Here is a 21,717-nt window from a genome sequence, read left to right on the forward strand (position 1 = left end):
GGCCAAAATCTAAAATCCAGCCTAAATCGCGGGCCAAATGGTTTACTGAACAGTCATAAACTGACAATGTCATAAACTGACAGCGGAGTGCAGTGATGACAGCGCGGTGCGGGCCACATTGCAAGGCCTGGCGGGCTGGATTTGGCCCGCGGGCCTTGTGTTTGACACATGTGGGATAGAGCGTCGGCCTGCGGACTGAAGGGTCCCAGGTTCGATTCCGGTCAAGGGCATGTACATTCGTTGCGGGCACATCCCCTGAACGAGTTGTGCAGGAGGCAGCTGATCGATGATTCTCTCTCATCGATGTTTCTAGCTCTCTATCCCTCTCCATTCCTCTCCGTGAAAAATCAATAAAAAATATATTTTAAACATTGTTTCCCCTGTGCTACTGTGTACCTTGTAACTGTTAAAACCATCCCAGTGCAGTATGACTTGTTTCTGTGTCTTGGCATCCTCACCATCTCCAACACCTGGCACAGAACTGGTCGCCATAACTGCATGCCGAATCAGGACATCACATTCTGCTAGGATAGTGGTATCATATTTTGGAGGGTTTGTGTTTGTGTGTGTTTTTTTTTGCCCAGTTCTATCTTAGCTGTGTTACCTTGGGCAAGTCACTATAGCTCTCTGAGCTCATTCTTCATCTATGGACTAGAGTGACAGCTCCCACCTCCTAAGGTTGTCATAAAGGTTGGATTAAGACAAGGCCTGTAATACACATAAAGCAGCATCTGATACACAGTCAGCATTCAGTAGGCAGCAGTTTTCATTGCTACCATGACCTCTGGTGCCTTGTCTCCCATCCACTGGAGACAGCAGAGCCCACAGTCCCCAGAAGACACACATGGGGTTTCCTGGCCCAGAATCACACACCACTGCACTCTGCCCGACAGGCGAGAAGGGAAAGGAACTCAGGACACAAGCTTATTAGGAGTATAAAAATAGGACTTTTTTTCCTCATAATCATATCAATTATCAAAGAAAGAAACAGTATGTAACAAAAATACAAAGCTCTGGTGGGTTTTTTTTTTTTGTCAGTTTTTGGGATTTTCCCCTCCTCCCCCCTCCCCAACAGCCCCTTCCCAGGGATCCCCGGGCGGAAGCCTGGATGCCGTCCCTGGGCTTGCCCCGGGCTCAGGAGAACCGGTGGTCCAGGTCCCTCTGGGGGCTGGCCGAGTACGAGTAGGCCTTGCCCAGCACCAGGCGGTCCCGCAGCAGCTTGAAGAAGGCGTAGTAGTTGCTGAAGAGGATGAGCGCCAGTGAGATGGTCTGGTGCCACTTCTCGGAAGACATTAAGGAGTACAGCTGGTAGACAATGACAGCACCCTCCAGCAGCAGGAGGATGTTGAGGATCCGCAGAGGTTTGCTGAAAAAGAACTGCCCAGGAAAGAGTAGATGGACCGGAAAGCACTCTCTGGAAACCTGCCTCTTGGCGGGCCAGTGAAGGGAACGAGCTCTTGGGGCCCCATGCAGAGTGGGCTGGGAAGGAAAACTTCAGACGGTTGGGCACTGACTTTGCACCCTCTCTGCCTTTGCTTGTGGTGTTCCTTCTGTCAAGACTACTGCTCCCCACATAATGTTGTTTAAGAGCCTATTCAACTTCTACTTTCTCCAGGAAGCTTTTCTTAAGAGGTCTTGGTTGCTCTCTCAAACTTTTTCTGGTCTAAAATCAGACCAGATTTTGTATATGATCTTCCTGGGTATTTAAGACCTGAACCAAGTAGAATCTTATGACATATTAGAGGCCTGGTGCATGAATTCGCCCTGGACTGCGGGATTGGGATGAAAGTGGTTCTTTGACATCCCCTGAAGGGTCCTGGATTGCAAGAGGTCGCAGGCCAGGCGGAGGGACCCCACCGGTGCATGATCGGTTCAGGGAGGGATGCGGGAGGTTGGCCAGCCAGTGAGGTGCCTCGGGAGGGCTCCAGGGCATATCTGGCCTGTCTTACTCAGTCCCAATTGGCTGGACCCCAGCAGCAAGCTAACCTATCTGTCAGAACATCTGCCCCCCTGGTGATTAGTGCACGTTATAGCAACTGGTCAACAGGTTGACTGTCTGCCCCCTGGTGGTCAGTGCATGTCATAGTGATCAGTTGAGCAGCCTTAGCATATCATTAGCATATTATGCTTTGGTTGGTTGAATGGCCAACCAGACAACTGGATACTCAGCATATTAGGTTTTTATTATACAGGCAGAATCACAGACTCTACAGCCTGAGTCACCAATTACTTCATGCACAGCATTGGCCAGCTAGGCCAGAAGCTTCCAGGGGACATTGTAACCTCACCTTTACCTGCCGTTTACGAGGCAAGGTAGAGTGCAGGAAAAATTTCTGGTCAATTCAAAAGAGTGACCAATGTCTAGGGATCCAGATTTTGCAAGAGGAAAGGTACCTAAACCTTAGGAACTGCTTACAGAATAGGAGAAGTAGCAGGAAATGGGAGTCCAAGAGACCAGTATGCCGGGCTCAGCTTTGGAACCTGAGAGGCTTCTGGGACCTTGGGCCTAATCTGTACTATGAGTCCCTTCCTGTCTGGCCTTAGGTTTCTCTACAGTGAAAGGAAGAGATTACCCAGATCAATGACTTCTTGGATTGTGTTCCTTAGAGCACCAGGTTAATTTAGGGACGATAGCGGTGGTGAGTGGGAGTGAAAGGAGTTCCAACCCTTGCAAACAGAGCAGTGCCATGAGGCCCTATACATTGGACTTTAGTCTGTGACTGTATTGGACAAGGATTTTGATAGCAAAAATAAATAAAAAGGAGACCACTAGCCTAGGTTATTTTGAACAGCCCTTTTCCAGAGTGTTACCTCCAGTTTTCAAGTTTCCCGGGAAGGCACCCTTGAACAACTGAAACTCTCTAAGCTGAGTTTAGTATCTGAGAATGGGGAGAGCCCTGGCGTTTCTCCCATACACACAAATTCTGACAGACTGGTGGAAGGGTGCATGGGAAGTGCTTACCACAGTGTCTGGCATTCGACAGGAATGATGATAGTTACTATTTTCATCGCTAAGAACCCTTCCTTTTATTGTATCATCTTTCCCACCTCCACCCAGTATTTCAATGATCTGCTACCAAGCGAGCTGCAGATTTGAAGTGCTAGTTGACGTGGCTGTCCTTGTTCTGCATGCGTGCACTGTCTTCCTTGGGATTTGGGAAATACCTAAAAATAACTCTCTTGTTATGATATCCCCTTCCTGCCCCTCTGCTCCCCCTGCCCTCTGGATCAGGCCCCAACCCTGCTTCCCAGGGGAAGAGACTCACGTGGAACCGGAAGTGGGAGACGTCGGAGGGGATGGCCACGTTGTAGTGACCCACTGCTTTGTAGACGTTCTTGCTGTGCTTCACCAGCACGCCCTGCGGCCACATGCACTCTTCAGTCCACCTGGAGGCAAAGCCCAACAACGCCCTTTATGCCCAGCTCACCCCCAAAAGGGGGCACCCGCAGACTGGGCATGAGCAGAAACCACCAGGGCTCTGCTCTCATTGCTGGCTTAGCAGTGTGAGTTCCCCTTTCTGGGTGTCAGTTGTCTCCTCTGTAAAATGGGTAAGAACCACGAGAAATTAACTGTACTGGCAGTTGCAAGGTCTGGGGCTTATGCTAAAGCCAGAGGGAGTGTCAAGAAAATCTTTTTCCCTCCCTAGGTGAATCTTCTTCATCTGAAGCTCAATCTCATGCTCCTGCCTTGTTGATTCCTTCATTTAAAAAAAGTTATTTACATGCGATAACATAAATTAATCTCACAGACAATATGCTGAATTAAAGAATCTGGACTCAAGATTTCATTTACATGAAGTTGCAGAACAGAAAACTAACTGATTGTGAAAGAAAGTGAAAAGACAGCTGGGGTGGACACTGGGAAGGATCACTAGGACATTTTCTGAGGGGCTGGAAATGTTCTGTATCTTGATGGAGGCTAGATTACATGGGTGACATATCTTTATCAAAACTCAAAGAATTATACATTTTAAGATTTATACTTTTCAGCTCTGGCTGGTGTGGCTCAGTTGGGTGGGCAGCATCCCATGCATTGAAAGGTTGGCTGCTGGTTTGATTCCCAGTCAGCACACTTGCCCAGGTTGGGGACTCAATCCCTGGTGGAAGGCATGCAGGAGACAGCCAATTGATGTTTTGCTCCCATATAGATGTTTCTCTCTCTCTCCCTTTCTCTCTTAAAATCAATTTTAAAAATCTTAAAAATTTTAAATTTAATTGTATATAAATTTTACCTTAAAAAAAAAAAAGTCGAAACCGGTTTGGCTCAGTGGATAGAGCGTCGGCCTACGGACTGGAAGGTCCCGGGTTCGATTCTGGTCAAGGGCATGAACCTTGGTTGCGGGCACTTCCCCAGTGGGAGGTGTGCAAGAGGCAGCTGATTGATGTTTCTCTCTCATCGATGTTTCTAACTCTCTATCCCTCTCTCTTCCTCTCTGCAAAAAATCAATAAAATATAAAAAAAAAAAAAAAAAGAAAAAAAAAGACTAGCTCTGCTCAGAGGTTGAGCATTGACATGTGAACCAGGAGATCACAGTTCGACTCCCGGTCAGGGCACATGCCCGGGTTGCAGGCTCGATCCTGAGTAGGGGATGGGCAGGAGGCAGCTGATCTGCTGTCATGGCTGTCCTTGCTCTGCATGTGTGCATTGTCTTCCTTTCGATTTGGGAAATACCTAAAAATAGCTCTCTTGTTAGGACATCACCTTCCTGCTTCTCTCTTATCATTGATGTTTCTATCTCTCTCCTTCTCCCTTCTTCTCTGAAATCAATAAAAATATATATTAAAAAAAAAAAAGACTGCCCAGCGGTATGGCACAGTGGTTAAGCGACAACCTATGAACCAGAGGGTCACAGTTCACTTCCTGGTTGGGGCACAGGTCCGGGTTGCAGGCTCGGCCTCCAGTGTGGGGCATATGCAGGAGGAAGCCAATTAATGATTCTCTCTCTCATCACTGATGTTTCTATCTCTCTCTCCCTCTTCCTCCTTCTCTCAAGTCAATAAAATGTTTAAGTTAAAAAAAAAAAGTTCTATACACAAAAAAATTTACTGTGGACCCAGTATAAGCCAGGCACTCAGCTGGGAATGAGAGATGGCTGAGAGCTTGATAGGTAAGGACCTGATCTCCAGGAGCTTTAGTCCTGGAATGACAGGTAAGTCGCTGGGCAAACACAGCAGAAAGTGCCAGGTATAATGATCATGGTATTATGGGATTGTAGGAGCACAGGGGAGCACTGGGATGGACAGTAAAGTATTTCTGGAGGAAGCCAAGTGCTACAGAATGGATAGGAATTAATCAGGAAAAGAAAGTCAGGAAGGATGTTGCAGAAAAAAGATGCAGCATGTGCAAAAACCTAGATATAAAAATGCATACAGAGTTTAAGGATTTGAAGAGGTTTGGTCTGGCTAGAGCGGAGGATGAGCTGGGGTAAGAGATAAGGTAGAAAAAGCTGGCAGGACCCAGCTCATCAGGTGGGAAGCCGTGTGAGAGAGCCTGGACGTTATATGCAGGTTGTGGTGAGCTACAGACAGGTTTATCCTCATAGTCTTCTATGTTCTATCTTCCTGCTCCTCCTCTCTTCAGAGCCCCCTTTTGGCCCATTTGGCAATGCCCATCCCCTTTCCTGGACCTCCTGGACAGAGGCTGACTGGCACAGAGGGCCAGCACCAGGAGGCTTGCAACTCTGTGGCCTCCCTTTGCATCTCTTTCCCCCCACCCCCTTAATATATTTTATTGATTTTTTACAGAGAGGAAGGGAGAGGGATAGAAAGTCAGAAACATCGAGAGAGAAACATCCATCAGTCGCCTCTTGCACACCCCCTACTGGGGATGTGCCCGCAACCAAGGTACATGCCCTTTGACCGGAATCGAACCTGGGACCCCTCAGTCCGCAGACTGACACTCTATCCACTGAGCCAAACCGGTTTCGGCTCCCTTTGCATCTCTGCTTCTAGGTGGGCCTACCTCTACAAACCTGTCCTAGTGGCCTCCTCTCAACCAGGCCTTGTGCTTGGCCCATGACTCAGATGTGATACTGAAGTGACCTCTGCCTTGAGAAGCTTTCATGCTATTGGGGCGACACAGGCAGGAAAATCCGTGTAACCTGGGTGAAACGCACTGTGGTGAAAGGCTGCAGAAATGCTGGGCACCATGAAGAATGAGCCAGGCTGGGGGAAGACAGCCTAGCACCTCAGGGTTCCCAAGCAGAGTAACTTCTGCCTCTGTCCTGGGTGCAATAATATTCTAGAACTGGGCCTCTTTCAGGTCCCTCATCCTATTTATGTACACAGCTACCGCCCCCACCAGACTGAACTCCTCAAGGATCCCGTTTCAATAATTTCCTCCCTGCTTTTTCTTCCCTGTCCAAGATTCACAATCAGCTAACACAACACCGTATCTTGTTAGCAGTTTGATACACCTTGGAACTGGCCCCTCCACTACTCAAAACCCTGGATAGCCCTCATTTGCCTATGGGTGAAAGCCAAGCTTCTTTGTCCAATAGATGGCACCAAGCCTGGTATGGATTAGGTAGAAATAAATGTCTGCTGAAAGAGTAGGTGACCTAATGACTGAATGGATGAGTAAGCAGTTGGTAGAGGAAGTAAAGCGAGGAATGAATGCATGAGCAAGTCAGTCACTGGGTGAATAAATAATAGTGAATGAGAAAGTCCACGAGTCCATGAATTTACTGCCTGCCCCCCTCCCATCTCGAGTACACTACACGTTACCTAAGGACAGGGAACATGTCCATCTTGGGCCCTGCCATACCCTACTCTGGTCACAAGGTCTAGCAAGCAAGACATGCTCAATAACCTTTTGCTGACTGAATGAACGCATTGATGAGCAAAGAGGTGAGTGACTCCAGACACTGACCAGGAGGGCTGGGGTTGGGTAGGGCAACTCACGGGTGCTGCAGCACGTTGGAGCACAGCGCCGGGTCCACTTTCTGCCAGCAGCCGAGGTGGGCAGCGGCCTTGTGCAGCAGGTCGCAGTAGCTGGCAGGCAGCAGGTGCTGCATGAGGATCACGCAGGTGCTGATGGACACCAGGAGGAAGAGCTCGCAGGACCAGCGCTTGTCGTAGTAATGTGTGTTCTGGGGGCAGGGAGAGGTGGGAAAGGCCTGGGATGCCCATACTGTCCTCACTCCTTCCCCCTTCCCTGATTCTATGCGCCTTGAAGATCAAACCTGGAGAGAACTCAGGGTGACGTGAAACCAAGGATCTAACACCCAACAAAGAAGGCTTAATCATAGGCTTAGAGCCTGTGCCCACTACTTAGTCCTTTACAAAGAAAAACTGTTCCCACTGCCCACCACTCAGCCAGAGCACAGGCTCCCGAGTCCGGGCACAGACTCTAGAATCCAACGAACATGAGTTCAAATCTTGGCTCTGCTGCTTATTAACTGTGTGACCTTGGGCAAGTCATTTCACTGTTCTATGCTCGTTTCCTCATCTGTTAAATGAAGAGTAACCACCAACCACCTCTGAGGGGCATTTGGAGGACTATAATGCCCATGAACGCTCTATCACATTGTAGGTGCTCAATAGACTTTAAAACCTCGACCTCAAATTACTCAGTATAGTCCATCCTTGGATACATGTTTCAAGCCTACAGTCAGCTGGGAAAATACTTTCCCAGAAAGCCACACAAGCTAGAGAGCGAGCACAGGCTTCTGCTGTCACTCAGACCTGGATGAATCCTGCTTTCCGATTTAATGATAAAGCAGGACCTTGTGACATGCCTGCACCAAAGCAGCCAAATTAAAACACAAGTCACTGCTCTCTGTTGTCAAGTATTATGAACAATGCATGTCCTCCTCATGGGCTCGGTGACCCTGTGCAGAGCACTTCCGTTCCATGAGCCTCGTTCTTTCCATTCTAAAAATAGAGGCAGCGGTCACTGTAGCCCTTGAGAGAACATACAGGATCTCACAGAAAACAGTACTGTTATTTATGCAGGCAGGAGGTCTCCTGGGGAGCAGGCAGCAGGGTGAGGCTCCCTGGGTTGAGCTACACACCTTCACGAACCAGACAGGCACAAAGGCCACGTAGTAGGCACTCAGCATGGAGCTGACCAGCACTTCCTTCATGCGCCAGTTGAAGTCCATCTTGAGGAACTCCACCTCGCTGCGGATGAGGCTGGGCGACAGGCAGCAGGCGTGGGTGGGCATGGAGTCCGGGCCATACAGCTGCCGCGTGTGCTGCTTCCACGTCTCCCGCAGAGTCAGCAGGTAGTCCCGGCTCCGCGCCAGGCCACTGACAGCCTCCCGGGGCCCCACGGAGGCCATGTGGCTGAAGAGGTTTGTCTTGCGGATGTCACAGTTCAGCTGCAGGAACGGAATGTACATCCCAAACCTGCTGAGGGAGACGGCGGTGAGGACAGGCCTGCCCGAGGGCCAGGATCCCAACCCTCAGCCACTGAGAGAGACCTTCTTCCTCCCCTGGGCCATAGCTCTCCTGACTTTTCTGAAGGGGGAGCTGACTCATCCTTCTAACATCCATCCTCCCATCCAATGATCGGTCATTCATCACATGTATTGGCATCGAGTGTGTGCCGAGTAGCAGGGACATAGCAGGAAGCAAGAGACGTGTCCCTGCCCTCACAGCCTACGAACAGTATTCCTACAGTAATTGGGTACCACCTATGCTCCAGACACGGGCTTGAGTGCTTTACAAGCATTCGCTTTGTTCCTCCTAAGAACACTGTGCATTCGGTCCTGTTGTTTTGTGCCCTTTCGGCTCAGAGAGGTAATGTGGATTCCCCAAGTTCACAATTAGTAAGGAAGTAATAGAGCTGGGATTGATCCCAGGGCAGTCTGGTACCAAAGATCAGGACAGATAATAAATACTGAGTAATTTATTTTAAATGTACACAGCCAGAAGTGTAAGTTGCTGAGTACGTATGTTAGACAGCTCTTAGGGCAGGGCAGGAACAATATTTGTGTGCTATGCACTGAAATGGGCCCTTGGAAAAGTACAAATCCCTTCCTCTGAGCAGTACTCTTAGGTTATGGCTGGAGCTAATTAGTCAAGGGTGTTTTGAGTGTCTGGCTCCTCTCACCTGAAGGGGAAACTAGACGAACCCATAGCCAAGAGGGTACATAGTTATGCAAAGTGGGTAAATGCCTAGCACAGCACATGGAACATCATAGTAGGTGCTCTTTGCAAGCATTTCCTTTTTTAGCGTGGGCCCTCTCAGTTTCCCTAGATCCTCAGACCCAGAAGTCAGGGTCATTGAGCATGCTACATTTTCTTATCAAGAGTAATTTCCTGTTTCCTGAGGTTCCGAGGGAAGTGGGTGTCCTTGGGCAATGTGCTTCTTTGGGTTTTTGCTTTCTACTCTATACAATGGGGATGCTGCCCAGCTGGTGTGGCTCAGTGAGTGTCGACCCATGAAACAGGAGGTCACCGTTCCATTCCCAGTCAGGGCACATGCCTGGGGTTCAGGCTTGATCCCCAGTAGGGGGCATGCAAGAGACAGCCAATCAAAGATTCTCATCATCACCCTGTTCAGTTTGGCTCAGTGGATGGAGCATCTGCCTGGGAACTGAAGGGTCCCAGGTTCGATTCCGGTCAAGGGCACAAGCCCGGGTTGTGGGCTCGATCCCCAGTGGGGGACTTGCAGGAGGCAGTCGATCCATGATTTTCTCTCATTGTGGATGGTTCGCTCTCTCTCTCTTCCTTCCTCTCTGAAATCAATAAAAATATATTAAGCATTGATGTTTCTCTCTCTCTGAGATCAATAAATACTATGAGTATTTATTATATTTAAAAACTAGAGACCCTGTGCCCAAATTTGTGCACGGGTGGGATCCCTCGGAGTGGCCTGCGGGGATTGGGCCGAAACTGAGAGTCCAATGCTCACTGCTGCCACTCATCACGGCCCGTTGTGCTTACTGCAGGTTCGGCCCAGTCAGTCCTGATTGGGAAAGGCTCCGCCACCGCAGCAGCCCTTGCCAGCTGGGAGCCCTGCGCCTGGCACCCATCCTGAGGGGTGTGTGTGTGTGGGGGGGGGGGGAAGGGGTAGGATGCAATTGGCTCCCGGGCAGGTGGTGGGACACCCTTGCAGCCTGGGATCCAGATCCATTGCACTGATGTTTGTGCTGGTTGTCGGGAGCCACCTGGTGGCAACTTTTATATCATTTCTTCATTGTGGAACGTCTAGGGAGGGGAAGTGGCTACAGTTCCTGAAGCCGACTTCCAGGAGGCCAGTGGGATCGTGCAGGAGGCGCTGGCCAGTCCATCGGTGCCTGGCCCGTTCTCCAGATATTGGATCTGCAGGACTACTGAGGAAGGGCGTGGCTGCCACTAGGCTGGTGGGCTACCCCGACTGGGTCCATCAGCTGAGAGGCACTCCAGCTGTGGGAGCACACTGACCACCAGGGGGCAGCTCCTGTGTTGAGCGTCTGCCCAAGGTGGTCACTGTGCGTCATAGTGACCGGGCATTTGGTCACTTAGGCTTTTATATATAGAGAGAGATTAAATAAAATGGAGATGCTACCATTTTCCCTGGGGTAAGATTAAGCAAGACAACTTAGAGAATTTGGTTGAGAACATAACCTCTGGGGTCAAATGGGCCAGTATTAAAATCCCAGCTCTGCCACTTACTAATGTTATTATTTAGGGCAAGTTACTTAATCTCTGTGAGCCTGAGTATCCTTAACTTGCCTTAAGTTACATAGCTTATATTGATTCCCTATGTTCAGCCAGGCATTATGCTAGTGCTTTCATAAGAGCTCTCTTAATTTTTGCAACAACCCCCAGCATGCCTCAGAATATATCGATATAATTTTGTTAGAAAAAGAAATAGGCCAGTGATTCTATGAGACAGGAAAGAAGACTGAAATGGGATTCCCAAAACACTCTTTAGGATTCCCTGTTAGAATAAGGGGATGGGCACTTACATGAATGTACAAGGGATTCAGTCAAACTTAAGAGCCAGTACTTAAAATCTCCCTGATTTTGCCTCTAAGAAGAACTACAGATCAATTAAATTATGTGGTAACAGCAAGGGACTGCTCTGACAGGTCACAAGTTAGAAGCAGATTCTCATGCAAGATGGCAGATTCCCTCCCATCCTTTCCACCGAAGACATGGCGGTAGGAAGTAAATCCATATCAGCAAAACAAAAGGGATGAGTACACAAGTGATTCTGACAAATTTAGAAAGCGGACGGAAACATGTTGAAGATGAGGAAGGAAGCCATTGTCCAGAGCAGAGCTGTCTAATAGAAATAGGAGTCACACATGTTATTTAAATTTCTCCGGGGGGCAGGCTAGAAGATGTCAATGGGGGCAAAATGGGGACATTTATAACACTTTCAACAATAAATATTAAAAATGTCTAACAGCCACATTAAAAAATAGATACAATTAATTTTAGCACTCTGTTTTATTTAACTCAATATATGCAAAATATTATCATTGCAACATAAAATCGTTATTATGAATATGTCTTACTTTCTTTTTTTTGTACTAAGTCTTCAGAATCTGGTGTATATTTTACACTTACAGCACATCTCAATTCAAATTAGCCTATTTCAATGTTCAATAACAATAGGTGGCTAGAAACTTCTAAACTGGATGCACAGGTCAGGATATGCCAGGAGAGGGCTGGACCGGGGGCAGGAGCTTCTCTGCCTAGAGCGATCCAAGAAAGACTCTGACTTGATGTGAGCACATCTGATAGAGAACAGAAGTAAGAACCAGGGCTAAAGAAATGGAACTAAACAAAGATCTGTATTCATGAATAAGAATCAGTCCCTTTATTCTTTTACACACCTCACACAATGCACCCTGAAGGCTTTTTCTGTAAAGAACTTAAAGTGTTTGAGAACTGAGGTCATCATTCTGGGCATCCTAAAGTAACATCTGCCCCCCTTTTTCTGGCCAATGGGGGCCACAGCCTGACAACGAGCACCTTCCTCAAACATCCTAAAGCAAAGTTTGCCCTGCCCATGTACTCAGAACCTCCAGTCAAATCTCCTATTCTCATATACAATGGCAGAGGGAGAGAAAATGCACTCCAAGCCACCAGGTTCTTTGTTCTTAAGTAGAAACAGACAACCAAAGAAACCAACTACACTTGGAAAACTCGCAGCATTTAATAGAAAAACTGATGCAGGAAGAAAGACAAAATTGAGGGATCATAAGAGATTTTAAAAACAAGAACAGAAATGCCATGAAAAAGAATAATCAAAATAAGAAAGAATAATCAAAATAATCATATATCATTTCAAAATATGATTGCTGAAAAAATTCTCAATAAAAAAGCTGGACGATATAGTTGAGGAAATCTTCCTAAGGCAAAGTGAAAAGAGAGACACACAGAGAGAAAGACTGAAGGAAGGGAGAGAGAGAAAGGCAGAGAGATGAGAAAATATAAGAGGAACAGATAACCAACCTATGAGGTCTACCATATGACGACCTGAAGTCCCAGAGAGAACAGAAAACATGAAAGGAAAGATATTATCAAAGAAATAATAGAAGAAAATTTCCTTGAGCTGAATACCTAAATCTCATGGTAAAAAAAAATCCTAGAGTACTGATAAGATGAATGAGAAAAGTTCCATACCGGACACACCCTTGTGAAATTTCAAATAATCAAAAGTTAAACAGAATATCCCTAAAAGCCTTCAGAAAGAAAAAAACAAGTCATCTACAAATATTGTAATTGGGATCAAACTGGTATTAGTCTTCTCTTTAGAAACATGGGATACTAGAGACAATGAACCAATATCTTCAAAATTCTGAGAATATGAATTTAAAAATCTACATTTAGCCAAATCATCAATCAAATATGAGGGCAGAATAAAGACAATTTTAGACATGCAAGGACTCAGAAGGTACACAACTCCCATGTGCCCATTGTTAAGAAAATTACCTGATTATGCATTCCAGCAAAATAAGGGAGAAAAATCAAGAAAGAGGAAGACATGGGATCCAGGAAACAGTGGATCCAACCCAGGAGGGCAGCGTAGGGAAGTCCCAGGCTGAGCTGAACATCAGGCCTAAAGAGCAACCAATCCAGACTGGAGCAGGAGGATGGAGAGCTCCAGGAGGGATGTCTTTTGGGGGGAAAATGAACTCCAGGCAACAGGTAGCATGACTGAGAGGCTGGATAAACTTGAGGATATGTTGAAGGCCCATCATTCTTTTGTCAACAAGGGGAAAAAAGGTAATTAGAAACTCCAAGATGAAAATGAAAAAAAAGCCATATAAGAAGTTACAATCTAAATATGAAGCAAACTAAGTTATGATAATGATTTTAAGCGTTTGATGGAATGTAAGAAAAGAGAAACCATTTGACCTAGACACTAGAACATTGTTTTTTTTAAGAGGCTCAAGATTATAACTCAGTTAAGTATAGAGAAGGAATATCATCTATGCATACTACTTGGTCCTACACTGAGTGATATTTTCATATTTATAACATTAAGTCTACTTATTAGAGAGGATGAAGAGGGGGGAAAAAAATGGAATGGCAGGGTTCCAGATATTCTTCTTTTACATAAAAGGAATTAAGATACTGACTACTGTTGATAGAATAAAAAAGACAGGCATTCTCATATTACTGAAAATGATAACCAATAGGAAACTAAAAATAGTAACTTATCAAACACTGGAAACAGTAGGGATGGAAGGGTAAATATTTTGTTATTGCATGTGCACCTGTATGCATGTGCGTATATGAGTGTGTGGCATGCTTGTATATGCAAAAGATATTTATTTCCAGGATATACAGGAAACTAGAAATATTGGTGGCTACCTCTCGGGAGGGAAACGGTAAAGCTGGGAAAAGGGAGTCAAGGGGAGACATTTTCATTCATATTCTTTTTTTTTTTTTATTAATTTTAGGGAGAGAAAGGGAGAGAAAAACATCCATGGGCTGCCTCCTGCATGACCCCTCCTGGGGATCAAACTCACAACTATGGTATGTGCTGTAGTTAGTATGCAGTATTTACACCTGCTGAACTTTAACTATGTAAGCCTATTATCCCAACTATAATTTCAATAAATGTTTAAAAAGAGCAAATAAAGGTATAAAGATACTAAAATTATGGCGGTAACATGAAAAACATTTAACACCAGAAACAGCGACAGAGATTGCTTTTGAGAAGTGGGACTACTCTGGGGGGTGGAGTGGAGGCTATTTTTCATTATAAGCTTTTAGCCTGGTGTATTTGATTTTTTTATGAGATACATGTATTATGTTTGTAAAAAAATAATTCAAGATAGAAATGTGTACAATGAGATAATGTCTGTGTACGAGGAGAATGGACTCACTGGAGAATAACTAGAAAGGGTCAAATTTAGGCGACTGTTGAAAATTTAAATCATACACAGATAATAATTTAATAAAAATAAAAATAAAAAATAAAGAAAATTTAAATCAATACAGGAGGCACCAAGAGCTTACATAAACACTGATATATACAGAGACAGAGCGGAAAGGAAGAGAGGAGACAATGCATATGAACTTCCCTCAGGAACCTCCCTTTGGGACATACACTCAGATGCGAGTCCTATTCTGACCTCTGCCTTGGTGGCACCGTGGGTAAATGATCCCAGTTTCCGCTCCTGCGAAGGAAGGCCGATCACTCTGACAATGTGGAGAGCATACTGTTGCTGCCTTGCCTGGGGAGCCTTCCAGGTGTGGGGACCTGCTGACCCAGCTGCACCGGACACAGGTCAGGAGCCAGGTGTGAGGCAGTGAGGGGTGCACGAGGGGTACTCACGGGTAGCAGAGGAACAGGAGGTTCAGGAAGGAGTAGGTCCTGAAGAGGTGGATGAGGGAGCGGCACAGACTCCAGCCTGTTGCCGTGAGAACGGTGAAACGGGTGAGGAACAGCAGGATGGAGCGAAAGAGGGAGACCTTCCCCCGCTGAGAAGCCTGGGTCAGGGTGAGACAGGACGGGATGGGGCTTTGGCTGAAGGCCACAGAGGCTGTGCCCAAATCCCTCCCAGCGAGGCCTGTGATCCCACCCAGGGCAGCAGCCTCGGCAGATCCTGGCAGGGTGAGCCCTCCTCGACACCCATTAATTCTAACAGCCAGAGGGATGTGAATCATGTTCTTCAACCAAGTCCAAAGGGAGCCCCAAGGAAATGCCTCAAGTCTGAAGGGCTCCACGGATCACCCTGGCACCCCGAGGGGAAAGGGGGTCCCCAAGTCCCCAGCCTCTCGGACCCAATCACCTCCTTCACGATGGACCCAATGAAGCGGCGGCCCAGTACGATGGCGGTCACCATCAGCAAGTTGAAGTCGATCAGGTGGAAGTTCTGTCAGGGGCAGAGGCCTGGGGGTCACGTGGGCCCCCTGCCCATATACAAGCTATTCTGATATCCACCTCCCCCTGCCCAGACCTTTCCATAGGGACTATCCCCACTCTCTGACCTTCATAGGCCTCCAGCTGAGTCAGGACAGGAAATTATCTAGAGTAGAACAGGACCCAGAGGAGGGAAGTGGGAACGTCCCTGGAGATGAGAGAGTGGTGTGTGAGCCCTCTTGGCCTAATCACCCCTACCCCTGACCCTGAGCCTCTCGTTCTGCATGGAGACCCTTCCACGCCTTGAAACACTCACAGATGTCCATGGGTCATCTCCCCCACGGGACTTAAGACTGTGCCCCTTTAGGCAAAATCTGTCAGATTCATCTCTACCTTTACAACGCCTAGTGTGGTGCTGGGCACATTAGTATTCAGGAATCACCAGTTTCCTGTTCTTTCTACACTTCCCTTGCCCAGCGTGAGGCCAAGTCTACAGGGTGCTAGGTAAGCTGTGCTAAACTGAAACCAAACATATCACACACACACATGCACGGGTGGTCCCGGCTGGACACCTACCAGGGAGGTGTGGGAGGGCGGGTGGGAAGGCGGGTACCACCACACTGTCTTGTAGATATTGATGTAGTGAACGAAGAGGGCTATGAGCTGGCAGAAGAAGAGCTGTAACTCAAACAGAATGCTGGCTTGAACGGGCAGCTCCGGGATCTTGCAGTGTTGTAGGGGAACGACTGTCTGGGCGGCCAGTGGGGGGCTGGAGAGGCCCGCCCCAGAACTGCTCCTGGGGACAGGAAGGGAAAACGTCAGGAGCTGACCCGAGAACCCTACCAAGAAGGGTTTCTGAGGCACAGAATCGCGGGGTAGGATCAGAAAAGCAGTTCATGGCTGGAATGGAGTCCTTATCCTACATGTCAGACATGGGGGTTGGCAGAGCCTTTTCCTATCCCTACTCTTGTTCAGGCCTCCCAACATTCCCCCGGAGAAAAAATTTATTAGGTCCATTTTACAGACGAGGAAAATAGGAGGCCCAAAGAGGGGAGATAACTTGTCCAAGTCACACCAACAAATCGGCAGCAGAACTGTAACTAGAATCCAGGCCTTTGGATTTATTACACTACTAGAGGCCCGGTGCATGAAATGTGTGAACTCGGGAGGTCCCCTCAGCCCGGCCTGCACCCTCTCGCAGTCTGGGAGCTCTCAGGGGATGTCCGACTACCTGGCTTAGGGCTTTAGGCTGAGTGGCACTCCCCCTGTGGGAGCGCACTGACTACCAGGGGCAGCTCCTGTGTTGAGCGTCTGCCTCCTGGTGGTCAGTGTGCGTCATAGCGACTGGTCGTTCCACCATTCTTTCAATTTGCATATTAGCCTTTTATTATATAGGATGTCCCACTGCAACTGTACAGCTGACCATTCTCTAGGTCTTTTCTGCTGCCTTCTGAGCCCCCTTCTGGCATGTGGGGCATCACATCCTGGAGCTCAATCAGGGACAACTTCGTTCTTACTATTCCCGTGAGCCCACAGTGAGGGGCAAGACACAGGAAGGCAGTTTACCTGGTGCGGGAACGGACACTGGTGACTGATGCGCTGGAAGCGTGGCCCCCGCCAGAGCCCCCGGAGGACCCTGGCTCACACAGCGGGTTACGACAGTAGGATGTCCTGTTGGGACCTCTTCGTCCTCCTGTGGAACTCAAATAAGGTAAATCCTCAAGCCAAAGGGCGTATGTCAAGGATAACAGCAATCATACCGGCTACCAGTTTACCTGCTGCCTCACTTCACCATTTAATCACAGAGAACTATGATCTGGCTCCTGCCTACCTCTTCGACCTCGCCTACCATTGAAGCCTGCCCCCGTGCTTCAGCCATCCCGGCCTCTCTCTCTCCTTAAGCGAACCAAGCTTATTGCTACCTCCTGTACTTGCTGTATCCTCTGTTTGGAGCCCTTCCCTGACTGCCATTTTGGAAGTATCTGCTTCATAATTCATTCCCACCACCCCCACCACAATTCACTCTTGGAATTTTTCTTATTCAGTTGTTAACATATTTATTGTCTGTCTTACCCACCAGTCTGGAAGGTCAGTGAGGTCACTATATTTATGTCTTTTTCCATTGCATCCCCTCCCCCTACCACAGTGCCCAGCATTAAGTAAATGACCAGTAAGTATATATTGATGAGTGATGACACCAGCAAGGTAGGTTTTCCATAGGTTAGGAAACGGAGTTTATACTGTGTCTCAGGCGGTTTGGGGTCTGGGTCCTGTGCTCTTAGCTCTGGTGTATGCTGATCCATTCCGATACTACCCGGTTTCTACAGGCTTACGATTCTGGGCAGTCTTGAAGTTTTTTCCTCCAGGACCTGAGATCCGGCTCAAAGGGCATCCTGGTGTCTTACGGTCGAGACCCAGGGCCTGGGCACAGGGCCAAGGATGTGGCTTTGGGAGAATGGTGTGCTTGTGGACCCAAACTTGGACCCACAATCTATTTCTCTAGCCTTAGCCGTCTAGCCCAAGTTCCCAGGCTCCATCCTGCTTAGAAGCACCACCCCAGTTCTAGTCAAGGTTATAGCCTTGTTTGTATCCCTTCAGGGCAACACAGCAGCTTACACAACACACACCTTTTGCCCTAGTTCCTCAGTTTGAAAGCTTTTCCCACAAGTCTCCACAAAGCACTTGTCCTCGAACTCTGCCCCTCCGCCAGCCCCCAGCCCAGAAGCTCTGCTCACACACTATGATACTCGGCTTAGAAAACCCCACACAAATACCTTCACCCCCAAAGCTCTGCCCAGACCTAGTCTCCTCTCTTTAGAAGCTCTGCACCCACACAAGCACCCCTCAGCCCAGAAGTCCCGCCTACACACACACAATTGTCAGCCCAGAAAACCCGCCCACGAGCCCATAAAAGCGGCGTCTACCCAGAAGCCCCGCTCCAGAGTGGGGTTCCCTCAGTCTAGGTCTCCTTCCCGCCCCACCGCTCCCAGGAGAAGGCCCCCCACAGCCCAGAAGGGTGCCCCCGCCCCAGGTCCCACAGCCCGAGGCCCCGCCCCCAGACCAGGCCCCGCCCACGCCGGGCCCAGCCTCACCAGAGCCCAATCCGCCACAAGACCCCACCCCGCATTGGAGAAGCCCCGTCCCTCAGACGCCCCGCCCCCACAGGAGGCCCCACCCCGCAAAACGACAGGAGGGGGCGGGGTCCCCCTGCGCCCGCGTCCCCTCCCCCGCCCCTTGCCGGGCTCCGGTCCGCGTGGGGAGCCATTCGGCAGCCCGGCCATCCCCCGTCTCCGCGCCGCCCGCTCCCCGGCCGCGCCGGGCCCGCTCTGCCGCTCACCCATCTCCGCCCCCCGGCGCGCTCCGCTTCGCCGCCGCCGCAGCTCCTGCGGGCAATATGTCGGAGGCGACGGCGGCCGGGAGAGGACTAACCGCCGCAGCCCGGGCCCGGGATCGGCCGCGCGCGCCCGCCGCGCCGCCGTATTTGCATACGAGGCCGGGCCAGCGGCGGGGGGGCGCGCTTCTTAAAGGGGCCGTCCGGGCGGAGGCGGGGCCTGCGGGGTCTTTGTCTCGCCGTCCCCCACTCCCTTTCTGCAGCTGCTGCTGGAGAAACCCGAGAGGCTGGGGAGCCCGCGGCCTGCTCCTCGGTGCGCGCCTTCCCCGGGCATCTCTCAGGCCCGAGGGCGGGGGCCGGAACCCGCCTCCGGGCTCGCCAGTTCCTGCCGGAGATGGACTGACTGCATCCTTGAGCGGCTTACAGGCTCCTCAAACCCCACACCTTCCAAGTGGGGCCGCCGCCTTTCTCTTCGGCCTTTTGGCTCTTTGGTCCCCTCCAGCCAAACCTGGGAGTTAGTTCCCGTCTAATCTTTTACGTACGTAGCCTTGCCCATCCTAAGATCTAAGTATTTCTCACAGCTGACCCTACTCCCCTTGCCCCTCCCTGTTCAAACCCTGACTCTGCCGGTTCCCAGCCTTGATTTGAAATCCTGTCTCTTGTCCTTCCCAATGAGGCTGGTAATATTCATGTGGTAATATTGGTGAGGGTGAAATGAGATAATGCATGTAGAACAGTCTGTTTTATAAATGTTAATATTATCATTATGGTGATGTATGTCAAGCACTTAATACAGAGGAAGCATTCAATAAAGGAGCTACATGTGTTATGATTTCTTCCCTCCTGAGACTTATAAGCTGTGTTAATCATCACCCGGTAGCTCCATCACTCAGCACAGTGCTTGGCACCTAACGGAAGTTCAGCCCTGGCCAGGCAGCTCGGTTGGTTAGAGCATGTCTGATACACCAAAGCTGCAGTTTTGAATGAGTAGATATTTCATTGATGTCCAGAGCTTACAGTCCTGGGAGATGGACACTACATGAGTAAATTCGGGAGTATGTTAGAAAGGGATGATTGCTGTGGAGAAAACAAGGAAGGGGGTGGCAGGTGGCAATTCTATACAAGGCAATGAGAGTAGGCTTCACTGAGGTGACTTTTGAGCAAACCCATGAAGGAAATGAGTGAGTTAGTCATGCATATATCCAGAGAAAGGGGGCATTTCAGGCAGAGGAAGTCAGCAGAAAGGCCTTCAGGCACTGCATGCACGCCTGGTGTGTTTAAGAAACAGCAAGGAGGATGTGAGGGCGATCGGGCTGCGACATCTGTCACCCCATTGATCGCCAGGGTTGATTCGGCTGATCTGGCTGGCTAGGCGGGTGTCCCCCTCCTCCCTCACCGATCCATGTGCGTCCCTCCCGAAGCTGCGCGCTCAGTCGAAGAGGACGACTTTCCCCCAAGAGGAGAGGACCGGTCTTCGGTCAAGGGTATCCGAGTAGCTGCGCTCCCCTGCTAGAACCTCCAAACAAGAAACAGCAAGGAGGCCAGTGTGGCCGAAACCGGTTTGGCTCAGTGGACAGAGCGTCGGCCAGCGGACTGAAAGGTCCCGGGTTTGATTCCGGTCAAGGGCATGTACTGTGGTTGTGGGCACATCCCCGGTGGGGGGTGTGCAGGAGGCAGCTGATCGATGTTTCTAACTGTCTATCCCTCTTTCTTCCTCTCTGTAAAAAAAAAAAAAAAGAAGGCCAGTGTGGCTTGGACGGAATAGACAAGAGATCAGGATATGAGAAAGGATGAAACATAGGACTGTTTAGCTTTATTCTGAATGAGATGGGGAGTAGTAATTGGAGGGTTTGAACTTCCATTTTTATTGATTTTTTTTGAGAGAGAGAGGAAGGGAGAGAGAATTATTTATTGTTCTGATTATTTGTGCATTCGTTGGTTGATTCTTGTATGTGCCCTGACTGAGACCTAACCAGCAGTCTTGGTGTATCAGACAACATCCGAACTATCTGAGCTACCTGGCCAGGGCTGAACTTCCATTTTTAAAGACTCACTCTGGCCCGCTCTGTGAGAATAGACTGTAGGGTCACAAGGATGGAAGCAGGGAGACCAGACATGAACCTATATGGCAGTGATCTTAGCAAGAGATGTTAATGGTTGGTATCAGATTGGGTGAGGTCATGAGACATGGTTGGAATTGGGATTTGAAGTGAAAGTCAACAGGATTTGTTGACAGATGGATAGATGTGTGGGAGAGAAGATCAAGGATTACTTCAAGGTTTTTAATCTAGACAAATGGAAATGTGGAGTTTAATTCCACACATCCACATCTGTTACAGATTTTACAAGTTGGGTCTTTCCTTCTGGGGGACAAAGGCCTGGAAATGATGGGGTTGGGTGGGGCGAGGAGAATGACCAAGTCACAAGCAGAGTAGAAACCAGGGCAGATATTTGTTTTCCCGGCTGAAGAAATTCTGGTAGGAGAGCTAGTCTGGCTTCTTTAGAGCACTACAATTGAAATGTATCTCATTAATTTCTGAATCCTTAAAGCCTAATACTACCTGGCATATGATAGGCATTCATAAGTATTAATTCAGTGGAATTGAGATAATGGCAAATTGACTCTTGAAAGGAATGCCTGTTGAGAAGGGAAGCTAAATAGTTTCAGGAATATTCTGTAGAAGCCTGAGGCCAAGCCATACCTGGGAACTCATTTTAAATCAGGTCAATAAACTTTTTGGAGCATCTATTATATCCTGGGCACTAGAGGTACAGAGATGCCACTCACTATTTGGGGAGACAGAGAGAAGAATCAATAATTATGGTACAGGGTGATAATATCAGTATGTATCAAGTTCAGAGATGGATGGAAGGTGACTAACTCTGACAGGGATGATAGGCAAGAGGCTTCCTGGGAGGTGACATCAGAGCTGGTTTCTGAGATGAATAGCAGTTTGCTCATTATACTCTAATTAGAGGCCCAATGTATGAAATTCATGCACCTGTGGAGGGGAGGGTCCCTCAGCCCAGCCTGCACCCTCTTGCAGTCTGGGAGCCCTCAGGGGACGTCCAACAGTCAAACATCCTTAGGGCTTCCGTGGCTTCTGGCTAAGCAGCTCTCGGG

General features: G+C 48.7%; 1 protein-coding gene across 3 annotated transcripts; it reads right to left on the bottom strand.

The window, feature by feature from the left end:
• Positions 1–929: 929 nt before the first annotated feature.
• Positions 930–18,939, bottom strand: TMEM39B (transmembrane protein 39B). Of its 3 annotated transcripts, XM_084873089.1 has the most exons (10): positions 18,600–18,723; positions 16,829–16,955; positions 15,839–16,058; positions 15,391–15,470; positions 15,192–15,275; positions 14,735–14,889; positions 8,016–8,352; positions 6,904–7,091; positions 3,267–3,387; positions 930–1,377 (listed from the first exon to the last, which is right to left on the bottom strand). In XM_084873089.1, the coding sequence occupies exons 4-10, from the start codon at positions 15,394–15,396 to the stop codon at positions 1,135–1,137; spliced, it is 1,134 nt and encodes a 377-aa protein (XP_084729215.1). In that variant the 5' UTR covers positions 15,397–15,470; positions 15,839–16,058; positions 16,829–16,955; positions 18,600–18,723; the 3' UTR covers positions 930–1,134. The 3 variants fall into 3 exon arrangements, with proteins under 3 accessions (XP_084729215.1, XP_084729214.1, XP_084729216.1); XM_084873088.1 differs by lacking the exon at positions 15,391–15,470 and having other exon boundaries at positions 18,600–18,939; XM_084873090.1 differs by lacking the exons at positions 14,735–14,889; positions 15,192–15,275; positions 15,391–15,470; positions 16,829–16,955; positions 18,600–18,723 and having other exon boundaries at positions 15,839–15,969.
• Between the last annotated feature and the right edge of the window lie 2,778 nt (positions 18,940–21,717).

Source organism: Pipistrellus hanaki, assembly GCF_964339955.1.
Source record: "Pipistrellus hanaki genome assembly, chromosome: 2".
Lineage (NCBI taxonomy): Eukaryota > Metazoa > Chordata > Mammalia > Chiroptera > Vespertilionidae > Pipistrellus > Pipistrellus hanaki.

Coding starts and splice junctions, on each gene's coding strand:
- TMEM39B (XM_084873088.1), bottom strand. Junction 16,059..16,828: donor AGTGTCCGTTCCCGCACCAG/GTAAACTGCCTT, acceptor TCCTGTCCCCAG/GAGCAGTTCTGGGGCGGGCC. Junction 8,353..14,734: donor CTCCTGTTCCTCTGCTACCC/GTGAGTACCCCT, acceptor CTCCCTCAGCAG/GTTTGGGATGTACATTCCGT.